Below are 14598 nucleotides of genomic sequence, written 5' to 3' on the forward strand. Positions count from 1 at the left end.
CTGGTACTGACTACAAGTGAATTCTTTCCTATTTCTAAAGATTTTTATTGAATATCACTTGGTGTTTTGTTGGTGTTAATTAGGAACTCAACTGTAGAACATCATGTATACAAAGACCAGGTTTATCACAGAAGCAGGTGGATTAAATTTGAAGAAAGGGAAGTTGCCAGCTAGCATTTACAAAATGGCAGATGGCTAAGGCCCTACTTCATTCACAATACTGAGGAAATTACAGAACCCATAATATTAGGCTTCAAACCACAATTCTGATTCTAGTTAGATTACTTTGTACATTTCACAATTTTGCATATATTTTGAGTATGCAATTAGCAGTGCACTAACATTCAATACCCTGTAAAATATCTAAGGCTTAAGTGACTGGACTTGCTTTCTACAGTAATTGTGTTAAGACTTTTAGTCTTTTGAATGTTAAATTATAGGTGTTTTAAAAATTAATAATATTATAGCTGCAGCAAAATGTCTGATTACCCAAAAAAAATTAGCAAGCATAATATATTATTTAAGTATTTGTATCATTCCAGACAATTTTACTTAAACAAATACGTCTACTCTGGCTTTTCTAAATTACCACTATTAAAGGCTCATTATTACTTTTCCACAATTTTCCATGTCTTGTTCGCAATTCAGACACATTTATTTGAAGACCATCCTGCAATTCAAATAGAAGTTTATTATCTATAAGGCCCTATCATTATTTTGATTTTCTGTGAATTATATAAAACCACTTACCTAGGGTTGTATAGTATCTTTTCCAAATTAAATTCTTTGAGGTACATGATTACTGCTGCCAAAGAGCAAATCACAGGCTTATCCAAGTTAAGGATTACAGATAGTTTCTGAGAACCTGCAAAAATATTATTTCCTTTATTAAATAAGTGTTTGCCACTAAAACATTAGACAAGATAATCTATTTTCCAATTAAGTGAAGCAGAAATCGAAGATTAATTGTGAAAGTGTTAAAAACATTGCTGGTAAAACAACAAAAAAACCTTTTAAATTAACATTTACAAACTAGGACAACAGTTTACGTACTTCTATGTTGTTCCAATGCAAGTGGAGATATAAAATACTGCCATCTTGATATAGACAATTGCAGGATTGAAGCCTTAATCTGTAAATCCATAAACCATACGGATTGATAATCAGCAATTTCTAGGGGATGGCACTGGCTTTGTGGGGTGCACATGTTTGCCCATGTAAATCAGATCCTATTCTGTAAAGTTGCTTTATGAAAGTGGAATTTTGCTCTTTCACTATTACGCTCTACTATAGCCTCTACCCCAATACCAATACTGTAAAATGTTGTAACAAAAGGAACATTTTACCAGACTTTGAAAGTGTAACAAGAATAACTGTGCTTTTTATAAAATGTTTTCTTATTAGAGTGTTAATGAAGAAACATTTACATAGGTGACTCACTGCCCTGACCGTCGGCTGACAATAGGTTTTTGACAAATTTTCTTCATTGTTTTTACACAAAATTTAGAATTTAAGTTTTCAAAATAAGCATCTTCAGATGGGAAAAAATATTAAGAATTCTTTACTACTAGCTCACTTCTCCAGATCACATCAGCACTCGGAGTTTTACAAATTTTAAGATCTGCTCTCATTCCACTCCAAATTTAGTCATAGATGTAGATGTTTTTGAGATGTTACCTCTTTTACAATACTACACAGCTTTACATTTCTGCCTTTTTCCAGCTACTGGTACTTGCTTTGCAACTACGTACCAGTCCAGATTATAGTTATTATTAAATATTACTAATAATTCTAAATCCAGGTCCAAGTTCCATTGTACTAACAACCAGGTCCATATTTGTCTATACAGAAGCTAATCAGCACCTGTGTTCCCTGTAAGCTGAGTGAGTGGCCTGATGGTTCACATTTGCACATACCTTGGTGCATGTAACCAATGTTATTCCACATATGTACAGAAAAAATTAAAGGGAACATTGATCAGCATTACAAATGTCAAAGACTTTCTCAATGAAGTACCTGTAGTATCAAGCATTCCTCTTGCATAAAAATCAGTAATTAACTGGAAAGCATGGCTGTATTCAAAATAAACACTTTCCATTCTTTCTATTCGAATTCTGTCATCTTGTAAACTGCAAAGAAAATAATGAAAATGTTAACGGGTTTTCAATTCCTAATCTCCTTTTATGAACAAGAGTAAAGGCGGCTCAAGTATCAACTCTCGGGGGGGGAGCTCCCCCTTCTTTCCTCTCTTTACATTGCTAAGAAGCCAGGGGATAGTAAATGAAGACATCCATTACTGCATCTAATTTAATAAAGATTCTAAAACAATTTTAACTTTTTAATTAAAAACTCATCTTCTCTCTGACACACTGCATGATTAAAATGTTACTTTCAAAAGCGACCATGTAAAAACAGTACCTTTCTACTCACCAGATTAGTTTCCTGAGTGTTTTCAGAACTATATCTGCTTTTACTGATAAAACCAATTTTATACTGCTTTTTACACCTCTCAAAGTCAACATAGCTAAGAAAGAAGGAGATGATTTCTTGACTGGATTTATCTGGAGCTCCCACTACTAATTGAGCTGGTCCACTGTCATGAACATACATGCATACCTATAACCATTAAGCCTGGACATTCACACCATGCTTTGTCAGAAATAAACCTGACCACCAAGTTCCTTTGCTAAAAATCAAGTCTGTGAATTGAATGGAGAGTTCAATCATAGTCTACTGTCTCCACTATCTGTGCAGAGCTGGGGCAGCATACAAAGAGAACACAAACCCTATCAATAATCGCATGTGTATTTATTGTTATATAAATTAGGACAAACATCACTGGCTCTCCAACATTATTTGGAACCTATAGCACACATGCATAACATTTAGTATCTTTTCACAAAAAAATTTTTTTAGGTGAGACTACTGAAGTAAAACATGTAAAATTAAACACATAGCTACAAAATACAACCATCTTTCTGGAAAAGGTCACTATTTAAGGTGGGTAAACACCTCTACAATCCAAAAGTTAAAGCATATATTGATTAATACTATAGCCCTATCATAGATGGACAAAGCATTCATATTTCACCCTTGAAAAGAGAAGAAGAGTTCAGCTCACTGAGATGCTCAAATGTCAGCTAGACAAGCTGTGCATGCCTTCCAAGGTAAACTACTGAGAGTGTCACCTTCAATGTAAGCCCAACTAGTGAGTCATGGCTACTTTAGCGGCCATCTCTGAAGTACTGGAGAGAAAGCATTCCTGATGTGGCAGGGAAGGTGGGAAAGCAGCCATTCCCCCTCAACAGTTTTATGCATTATTTTAATGAGTTAAAACAGGGAAGGGATTGGGAGTAGACAAGAAAGGAGGAAGAGAAGTACTAATTAATGTTTGAGCCACAAAAGTTACACACAACTTCAGTTATGTAACACTCCCAACTACTGAAACAGCACATTCTGTCTTCCTAACTGTTGGTATTATGTTATAACGAGGCCTCAGTGCTAGTTAACAGCTTAATCTGTCTCCATCCTACACAGAGAAAGGACATACCCACAAGTATTGACTGACCAGAATGCCTTGAACGGAGAACTTATAGTTTACAACAAACTACTTGAGAATCTGGCATAGGCTGTTTTCCATGTGTTGGGGAAAAAAAGTTACCTAACATTTGTTTTGCCATATTTTTAACAGAAATATCTGGACTGAAAACGGGACAGCTGGTGACTCAATTACTGTTCTAATTTGCATTCCCTTTGATAAGCTGCTACAGATTTAAAAATCCATTAAGTGTGATGAAAATTGACTTGTTGATTTTCTAACTAATTATTTTAGGCTTCTCTTGAAGATTTACAAAAATGCTAAAATACATCCACTTTCCTAAAGTATGTATTAAAACTTCATAATAAAATGTTTCAGTAACTATCCATATTTATATTGTTCCTTTTAAAAAATCCCATGATTAAAAACATTTTAAAATCGAAGAGCAAAAGGAACATATCCTAACAATAGGCTGCCCAGCTTGATTTCAGATTCTAAGAATAACCAACACTGGAAAAGAAACACAAATGTCATCAATACAAAACATTAATCAGGGTCTCTTCTTTGTCATACTTGCCTTTATTATGTGACTAAGCAAGGAGCATCCAATTCTAATGCACAGAAAGCATTTTGCTAATCTGCATTTCCCCACCAAGATTTGAATGTTCATCAAAGTTCAAGAAACTTAAATGGGTGATGTTGCCTAGAAAGCTCCTCGGAAGATTATACAACACCAATTGTTTCAAAAACTATTTCCAGCGTGGAAAATTCTGACATTTTCTCTCTCAAAAATCCCTGCAAAAAATTAACAGTCAATGCTGCAGGCTCAAATACACTTTCATGTAATTCTTTCCACCTTCACATCCAAAAAAAAAGCTAACTAATACTTGTTTAAAAAGAGGGACACTCCAAATCATCTACAAATGACTGGTACCAAAATACCTGGTTCCAAAAAGCAATTGGGATTCAGCTTCATTTATTATAGCATTTTATATGTCTTTACCAAAGAAAACTAATTTGAAGAATAACCCTGTTACCCATGAATTTGGAAATCCAGGAGCCCACAGCGTACTCTATGATTTTACACGTGTCAGAAAAGAAACCAAGGATTTATCCTTTCCTTTCATTCAGTTCCTATGCTTTTAAAATATGCTATGACTCAGCAATTTATAAACTCTCAGAGAGGTAGCTATATAAGTCAGTAACTAAAAATGAGTAGTCCTGTGGCACCTTACAAACTAACAAATATAATATATGATGAACTATGTGGATAAAATCAACTTAATCAGATGAGGTGGAATGGAAGTTACAGAATCCAGAGTATAACAGCAGCAAAAGCAGTTACCCATCAATTGTAGGACCGGTATTAAACTAATCGAGTCTGGCTGAATGTGTCCCATTCATAGCTTTTGATGTGTAAATGTGAATTTCAACGGCAGGGGAAATTGCCTTTGTAGTGAGTTAACCAGTTAGTATCTTTATTCAAGCCCAAAATTCATAGTGTCAAACTTGTATATGAATTTTAGTTACAACTACAGTTACAATTCATTTACTGTCCTTTGAAATTGGATTAACCCACCAGTAACAATCGCATTATAGTTTTCTATCACTATGAAGCTCGACTGGATTTGAACTGGCAACTTGCAATATCTACTGTGTAATTAGCATGTGATAAAGTTAAGATTGGTTAATTAAAATTATATTTTAGTTGTTTAATACACTGTAGAATAGATTCTCATTACTACAGTAACAATAAATCCATTGCTATATTCAAGTCAAAATTATGGAGAGAAACATTTCTCCTCATTTTAATCCTCCTGAAGGTCCGTGTCTGCCTGGGCATACAAAAAGAGTAATCAAAACAAAAATCAAACTTCTGTAAACCCTGTAGGTTTTATTTATATTTTGAAAAGTCCTCTAACTAGTGTACCCATAATTCACTATTTAGCCACATCATTCTTTAATTATAATTTCCTCTCTGGTTCCCGCATGTATTATGTCTAAATTAAACTGTTAAACCTTCAGGAAAGGTACTGTATCTTTTTATTCATACTATGATATGTCTAGCACACCTCTGAGTATTGCAATACAATATTATTGTGTACAATATTATTATAAAATATAATAAAGATGAGCTAATCAAAATGTGTTACGCCCTTTCCAAAGAAGAAGTGACTATATCAAATACCATGACCACCACATTTGATATCCTTATTGTAATCTCATCAAAGGATTGAATTGGCAGGGAGATTTAATTAACCTTCCAAGTAACAGTTGAGAAAACAGTATCACTTATCTTTTCACATCTGTTTAGTACTGGACTTCAGCCTTCAACAACTCCCTCCCATTCTTTTGATGGGTATTAAATTTACATTTTCTTAAAGTTACAGTACTGTATTCTGCATTCCAGTTACAAACAAGTTTCCCACCAAATAATCCAAGATACCACTGAAACCAAGCCCAGTTCAATGGGAATAAAGCTAGCATCTGCTGACTGTAAGGAATTCAACATTGTACCGATAATGTGATCCTATTGTAAGTGCATGTTCAAAGTATAGCCAAGAAAAGTAAGTGAAGCACATTTATTTTTTCACCTACATAATAACAGCCATAGTGGGTCAGACCAAAGGTCCATCTAGTCCACTGTCCTGTCTTCTGACAGTGACCAATGCCAGATGCCCCAGAGGAAGGGAACAAAACAGGCAATCATGAAGTGATCCCTCTCCTGTTATCCATTTCCATCCTCTGACAAACAGAGAAATCCTGGAAACCTAGATTGGCTCAAAACAATAATTCTGATGTTCTCAGCCAACATATTCTATTCTGCCTGGCTCAAACCAGGTCTATTTCTCACTTATTAACATAAGTAGTAAATTAAATTTGAGAGTGAATTTCAACACAGAGAGAGAAACCAAATAATATTTTAACATCATTAAATCATAATTGCATTTTAATACAGTAATTACAAATTATTTCTGTAGGTAGGCAAGCTCAAAGCACCAGCATCCACACACTGACATCAGCTACAGCCTCAGGACTGATCCTGACTGTGTATGAAATCTGTTGGGCCACATTTAATTCCATAAACTGATTAAACAGCTTGAAATTTAAAATACAGGGTGTGCGTGCTATTTTTTCAGTCATTTATAGCTCAGGCCTCAAGTCTCATTGTCCATATGTTAATTCTAGAACTTTGTGCCAGTAACACAATACCAAAATGTTACCAAGGTGTTCCCTCAGACCTGTAAGCAATACAAGATCTTATACTGCTAGTCAGTGGGAAAATGTGTCCCTTATAGCTCTTGAGATGTACAGGTCTCCACTAACTGGTGACAGTGCTCTAGGCTGGTATGAGGGGACCAGTAAGTGAGCAAGACTTTTTAAGTTGGAGGGAAGAAGAGAGTGTTGATAGCAGAACAGAACTCCATATCCCCTCTACGTACCAACCCAACAAACTAAATCCATAGTGTCCAACATGCTAGCTACTAGCCACATGTAGCTAGTTGGTTTGAACGATGTGGCTATTTGGCTGGCTGAGTGAGGCTAGTTCACTAGAGCAGTAGACACTGCTTCAGAACTGGTTGGACACCACAGAACTAAATGGTAGGCCTGGGGCAGATAGTCAAAAGGGGAAGGTGACAGCAGGACACCCCATCTGGCACATGAACAGAAAGTCTCTAGCCTTTCAGGCGGCACAGCCATTTCTGTTGCCCATTCCAAACACAACTGTGTTTATCCTGCAGAGCCTGCAGCATGTGTAACAATGTAACCACTAAGTTTTTTAGCAGTTACAGGACTACCTTATCGTAAAACCTTTACATCCTCATTAGAAACTTACAAAAAATTCCCTGAAGTCCATCAATATATTCCTTGCAATGCACCACAAAGTTTAAAAAACTATTATATTAATCCTGTATAGACCCATGTAGCAAAAATGTATCATTTTAGTATAGGTATATAAATGTATAATGATTTCCTTATGAGATCTGTATGCTTCTATTTCACCTTGTTTCTCATGAGTAGACAACAATGTCTGCATTGTAAACTAAGTTGTGTCTTCTAGTAACTATGTAATCCTTATCTGGAATGCTCTGTAAATTGTTTGGTATGAATGGAGAATGTGTCAAAGTCATCACAGAAGCCCAATTGGTCAAGAAGTGGAAACCTTGAAAATAAGCAGGAAAAACCCACTGTAACAAAGGCTGAATTAAACTAGCAGAATTGACAAACCCCTGGAGACAGGCAGACACCCCCAAGAGTGAGACACAATTGACAAGGATGGAAAAACTGACAATAGCCATCAAAGGATAACTGTGGAAAACTGAGATTAACACCTTTTAAGGATGAATGATTGCAGCATGACACAGCAATACCTACAGACTCCAATGGGAATTTACATGTGCAAGAGCACAGCTTCTTATAATTCTGGGTTCAGGCCTCAGAGGAGCCTCGAATAGCAATCAAAAGACCCCGATTCTTCACTCAGTCTTGCCTGGCCAGACAGACTGACTTGAGCCACAAAAGACTGGTAACTATACACCAGGCATGTCCAAAGTCCGGCCCGCGGGCCAAATGTGGCCCGCGGTCGGATTTAATACGGCCCCCCGCTTCTCCCGGCTCCCCGGTGCTTTTTTTAACTGGCGCGCTGAGCGCGCCGCTTCGGGCTGCCGCCGCCGCCGAAGTCCCAAACCCTGCCCCCGCACTCCGCTTTGGGGCTGAGAGTGCAGGGACAGCCCCCGCTTCCTCCCCCTCTCCTGGCTCCCCGGCGCTCCTCTGACTGGCGCCGCTTCCGGCCACGCCGCCGCCTCCGGCCATGCCGCCGCCGTCCATGGCGGCCGCTGCGGTCCTAAAGTCCTCCATGTAGGGCACGTCCGCAGCCCCGCTCCCCCGCTTGGCTACAGGTTCGCCCTGCCCCCGGGCCGCCGTGAGGCCAGCGTGCTCTGCACTCTCCGCCCGCCTCTGACCCTGCAAGCCCTCTACCTTGGGGCTGAGAGTGCAGGGACGGACTCCGCAGCTGCTGAGATCAGGGACGGACTCCGCAGCTGCTCAAGCTCAGTATCTGTGATTGGCCCTGCGCACTGTCAGCTTCCTGGCGGGCTCAGGCACGTGGAGCTGCGAACATTAGAGACTTCGCCACAAACGGGCTCAGGCACGTGGAGCTCATCATTAGAGACTTCGCCACAAACAGCCACAAAGGCAAGAGAATTCTTGTTGGGCAGTGTATTAGTGCAGTGTATTACTTGGGCAGTGTATTAAACCTCTGGCACTGCGCTCACATGATCCCTTCCCCTTCTGGTCAATTTAAAAAAATGGCAACTGTAAATAAGAGAAGGAAAGTTGACAGTGAGGGCCGCCGCTTCCAGGACAGGTGGAAAGTGGAATATTTCTTCACTGAAATAGAGAATCACTGTGTTTGTCTGATATGCCAAGAGACTGTGGCTGTTTATAAGGAATTTAATGTCAAGAGACACTACCAGTCGAGACATAGCACATACGACAAGCTTACAGGGCACGACCGCAGTGAAAAGTTGAAGCAACTTGAAGCTGTTTTAATGTCACAACAGAAATTTTTCATAAGAGCCCGTGAGTCAAATGAAAATGCCACAAGGGCGAGCTATGAGGTGGCAACGTTAATTGCTAAAAATTGCAAATCTTTTGCTGAGGGTGACTTTATCAAAGAATGCGTTATGAAAATGGTTGAGATTATCTGTCCCGAGAAGAAGCAAGAGTTTGCCAACATTTGCCTGGCTCGTAACACTGTAGCACGGAGAATTGAAGAGATTTCATCAGATATTAAGAGACAGTTGACATCCAAAGGAGTGGATTTTGACTTCTTTTCAATAGCCTGTGATGAAAGCACGGACCTATCTGACACAGCTCAGTTGCTGATTTTTATGAGAGGGGTGGACGATGAAATGAAAGTGACTGAAGAGCTACCTGACCTCCAGAGCCTTACGGACCAAACAAGAGGAAAAGATTTATTTGTTTCTGTTAGTTCCGCCATAGATGACATGAAACTGCCTTGGAACAAAGTTACTGGGATTATTACTGATGGGGCACCTGCCATGGTTGGTGAACGAAGTGGATTATCAACCCTAATCTGTAACAAGGTGATCGAAGAAGGAGGCAAAGCTATTAAACTCCATTGTATCATTCATCAACAAGTTCTCTGTGCTAAACATCTCAAATATGATCATGTTATGAAACCGGTGCTAAAGACTATTAATTTTATTCGCTCTAAAGCCCTGTGCCACCGCCAGTTTAAACAGTTTCTACTGAACATCCAGGCTGAATACGAAGATGTTTTATATCACAACGATGTAAGATGGCTCAGTCGGGGGTCTGCACTGCAGCGTTTCTACTCTCTCAGAAAGGAAATCGGAGAATTCTTGGAAACAAAGGGACAACCAATGCGAGAACTATCTGATCCTATTTGGCTGGCTGATTTGGGGTTTCTAGTTGACATAACAAAGCATCTGAATGTACTGAACACGAGTCTTCAGGGGAAAGATGCAGCGGTGAACCAGCTTTATTCACACCTCAAAGCCTTTGGGACAAAGCTGCAACTTTTCATAAGGCAGTTGTCACAAACACAGCCCAATACCATACATTTTTCAGCGTTGCAGGAAATAATGAACAGTTTTCCACAGGACAATATCAGTGCGCAAACGAGCAGGTATGCAGCAGACATTGCATCTCTGGCTGGGGAGTTTAAACGGCGCTTTCAGGACTTTGCAGCTATTGAAAAGGAGATCAGCCTTTTCTCCTCTCCATTCTCTGTTGACCCCGAGGATGCTCCAGATCAGCTGCAGCTCGAGCTCATTGAGCTGCATTGTGACAGCGAGTTACGCAGTCGTCACCAACAGCTCTCTCTTGTGAACTTTTACCGCCAACTGGATAAGAGCCGGTTTCAAGAGATTCGAACATTGGCTAAGAAAATGCTGAGCTTGTTTGGCTCAACATATATGTGTGAGAAGACATTCTCTGCTATGAACTTTAACAAGAACTGCGTGAGGACAAGACTAAGTGACTCTCACCTGCGTGACATTTTGCGCATCAAAACCACTGCCTTTGAACCAGACCTAGCCTATGTACTGCAGTCCAGATCTCAGTTTCACCCTTCACATTAGTGTAGGCAAGTTTTTTTTTCAATTGAGATGAATACATTGTAAAATCTCAGTTAATGTCAGTTGGTCTAAATCAGTTATAAATATATTTGGACACAACATGTATAGTTGGTGTTATGTCGTTTGCCGTTTGCAATAAACTTTGCATAAAATAGTTAATTTGCATTTAATTTTAATGGTTCAAAGAATGTCAGGCAAAATGGTCGGCCCTCACGCATGTTCACTTCATCAAATCTGGCCCTCTTTGAAAAAAGTTTGGACACCCCTGCTATACACCATCTGCAGGACCTCTGTGAGTATGTGTGTGTGGGGAGGAGGGGCTTTACGAAGCCTATGCTAACTGCTAATTTGTTTGACGTACAGTAATTCCTCATTTAACACTATAGATATGTTTCAGAAAGTGATCTTATTAAGTGAAAACATGTTATGCGGGGTCAATTTTCCCATTGCAAATAATGAAAAAGGTGGGGGTTGCGTTTCAAGCAGTGGTGTCCGTTGGGACCGGGACATAAGGTTGAGGGAGAAAGGGGACTGGGTTACAGCAGGGAGGGGAGGTGTTTGGCTCTGGGGAAGAGGAGAAGAGGGAAGTGGGATTGGGTTGGGAATATGCCCCTGTGACGGGTCTTGTAGCCAGACAGAAACCCCCCCTTGTAACATCCATTTTTGCTTGCCTGGAGCATCCAGGGCACACAGAGCAGAAGGCCCAGGCTGTGTGACCGTGAATGGCTGTAAACAGAGATACGCCAATTGCTGACCAAGAGGCTGCCAAGGAGTGCCCTTGACTCAAACCCATATTGATACGAACACACATCCATCCGCGGGGGGAGGAATCTCTCGCCCAGTAAAAAATGTCTAGTGTTCACAATTTAGTTATCTCCCTTGCAAGTGTAAATTAACTTGAAACTTGCTTGTAAGAACTGGCGCCACAAAACGGACCAGTACAATTCGGCATCTTAGATAAGAAAGAGAATACGGGCCCCCAGGGGTATAAAGATAGGTCCAGCAGCGCATTTTCTCTGAGTGTCAATCTACCATCTATCTGCTGGTCGGGTTTGGTGTTTGATCTCCCGAGGTTCCAAGGGGACGCCCACCTCGTATTCGTCTTTCCTAGGAATTGAGAGACCGGCCCTGGCCTGACACGCTGGAGTCGAGAGGCACAGAAAGGGGTAAAAATTGTACCTGGATGTGGTCCTTTGTTTAAGTATATATATACATAGACTTAGAGCTCTTTAAAGATTAAGCTGTCACTTGGTACCATTATTTCTATTCTCTATCTTTATTTTCTTTGTAACCATTTTTAAAATCTGTATTTGTTAGCATTTAAGAAATAGAGCAATAGCCATTGTAACCATATGCTTTTATAAGTCTTTTAATAAACCTGTAACTGTTTAAGTTTTAACCTGACTCCTTCAGTTGCTGTAACAGAACCAAGCACAATTTAAAAGAACTTCAGCCGGTCATAAAGGGACAGACATAGGGAGAGCTTGGGCGTTTGGATCTGTGTCACTCCCAGGTGACAAGATCCGTTGGGGCACCTTTCCAGCCTTTCCCAGGCTGCCCGCTGCGAAGGAACCCCTGTGTTCTAGCAGTTAAAATCTAAGGTGTAATAAGCTCTTCCTATATAATGGGGCGTCTGTTGGCCTGCTGGCCACCCTCTGCGACGGGACCCCGGTCCTAGCAGTAAAGACACGGACGTTAAACCTTTTCTCAGAAGCATACACACACACACTGCCCTGACCGTCGGCTGACAGGTCTGCCGGGACCTGTACTGCGTCCAGCGAGAGGGGGCGGAGGGGGGTGTCGCTGGTGAACCCTCCGCAGCTTTGCAGTGAGGTGAGGGAAGCCCCGCGCAGCCACGGGCGATGGGCCAACTGGGGAAATCATGTTATTCCGGGGACAGTCGTATAATTCAAAAAACGTTCCCTAACAAAAAATTGTGCTAATCGCGAAAATGTGTTAAGCGGGCACGTGTTAACTGAGGAATTACTGTATTCTTAATAAATGTGGCATCTTGCCTTTTCTCCTAAAAAGATCCTGTGTGCTTCTGATAAGACTAACACATAGATGCAAATTCCAATCCTACTCTTATTTAAAAATCAACTATTCTTTCATTAGGGAAATGAAGAAAAATAAGCAAGCTGTATGTAAAACATGTTTTATGTTGTATAAAGTCTCTTAACTTCTTCAGCTTTGTACATAATTCCATTTAGTATCTAGCCAAGCCCTTCCGGCCTTCCCAGAAAATTAGAACAGCTTAACACATAGATTCACACTGCAAATCTGGGTTTTAGGTATTTATTTACATGATTAATTAAATTCTTCTGTTATCCTTAAATTTAAAGCTCCAGTTCTAGCTTCTGCCTCTTATCCCATATCCTTTCCCCCCTCCCTCCTTGTTAGCCACAATTGGAGTTTATTTTAAATAAATAGTTCAGCATACACTAATTTGCTCTTTATAGTGTTTTCTTGCTCTGCTACAAGACTTGGCAGGAGGGAGTTCAGTAGCAAGTCAATCACAAGGCTCAGGAGAAAAAGGATCTGGCATGTGAATCCTGCTACCTGGCAAAAACGGGCTGAGAAGCAAATGACTAATTATGCGCTTTTTACAAAGGCTTATTAATTATTATTATTATTATTATGTCTAAAGGGAAAGTCTGCACCCAACAGGATTTACTGAAATCATCTTACCAGCACTACAGATAGAGTACAAGCTGTAAACTAGAGACAAACATTACAAGCTATGGATGTTAAATACTGAGTAATTGACTAATCTCATAGTCAATGATGCATTTTGCATCAGCTATTCGATTAGTCGATAGGGAGCCTAGGGCTGTTGCTACACTTCTAAGGTGAAAGCGCCGTGTGTAGCCCAGGATCAGCTTGGGGACTCCCTTGCTGATCCCATTCTCCATGCAGCGCTACCACTTTGAAACACAGCGGGGAGCCCAGCATCAGGCTGCACGCGGCATTTCAAAGCAGTAGCACTGCACAGAGCCCAGGGTCAGTGGGGAAGTCCCCAACTGATCCCGGGCTCCACATGGTGCTGCCACTTTGAAATGCTGTGTGCAGCCTGGGGACACCCCAGCTGGCCCTCGGCTGTGTGCGACATTTCAAAGTGGCAGTGCCACACAGAGCCAGTGTCTGACCACTGGCTCCTCGCTGTGCTGCTGCGTTGAAGAACTCTCACCACTTCTCCCCGTTGCTGCCTCTGAGGCTGTGTCTAGACTACATTCCTCTTTCAAGAGAGGAATGTAAATTAGGCAAATCAAGAGTGCAAATGAAGTGCAGATTTAAATATCCCATGCTTCATTTGTATATTCACGTCCGAACGTTTTTTCGAAAAAGTTTTTCAAAAGTGAAAGCACAGTCTAAACGCAGTTCTTTCAGAAAAAACCCATTTTCGAAAGAACTGGTATTCCTCATTTTTTTCATCACTTCTATCTGCATGCCAAGCAGCTGCAAGTAGCATTGCCTGTTTCATTCACAATATATTTACCAAGATTTTCAAAATTAAACCTAACGCCTAAGTAACCTAAATCCATAGTAAGAGGACTTAAATAAGTGACCTGATTTTCACAAGAGCTAGGAACTCACTACCTCCCAGTAAGGTTAATGGTAGGTGTTGGATGAAAAAATTCAGATTTTTAGGTGCCTAATGTGGACATAGAATCCTAATTTCCAGCCTTTTATAAAAAAAAAATATTTTGACCATTAGATATTTTGATCATTGGTCTTAGCCAGTTTTTCTACTGCTTTTCAAAAAGTTTCATACCACTGTATATTAAATCTACTAATGTCCTTCAAGACTCACAAAGTGACACTTTCTCTTTGAACAAATGCCAAATGTGTATCTATATATGTTTATAAATGACAGTATCAATTAGGGATGTTAACAACTAGTCAACTATCCGATACGCAAATGCTTATCGGATA

At 40.1% G+C, this 14598-nt stretch overlaps 1 protein-coding gene across 5 annotated transcripts in view; it reads right to left on the reverse strand.

Moving 5' to 3' along the window:
* The window catches only part of MSH3 (mutS homolog 3), a 224647-nt gene that overhangs the window by 139669 nt on the left and 70380 nt on the right, over positions 1-14598 (reverse strand). For all 5 annotated transcript variants that reach the window (XM_075932217.1, XM_075932221.1, XM_075932220.1 and 2 more), the window contains 2 exons: positions 2017-2129; positions 751-865 (listed from right to left, as the gene is read on the reverse strand). In XM_075932217.1, coding sequence (XP_075788332.1) covers positions 751-865; positions 2017-2129 — 228 coding nt within the window. The remainder of the gene's footprint in view (positions 1-750; positions 866-2016; positions 2130-14598) is intronic.

This window comes from Pelodiscus sinensis, chromosome 6 (assembly GCF_049634645.1).
Source record: "Pelodiscus sinensis isolate JC-2024 chromosome 6, ASM4963464v1, whole genome shotgun sequence".
Classification (NCBI taxonomy): Eukaryota; Metazoa; Chordata; order Testudines; family Trionychidae; genus Pelodiscus; species Pelodiscus sinensis.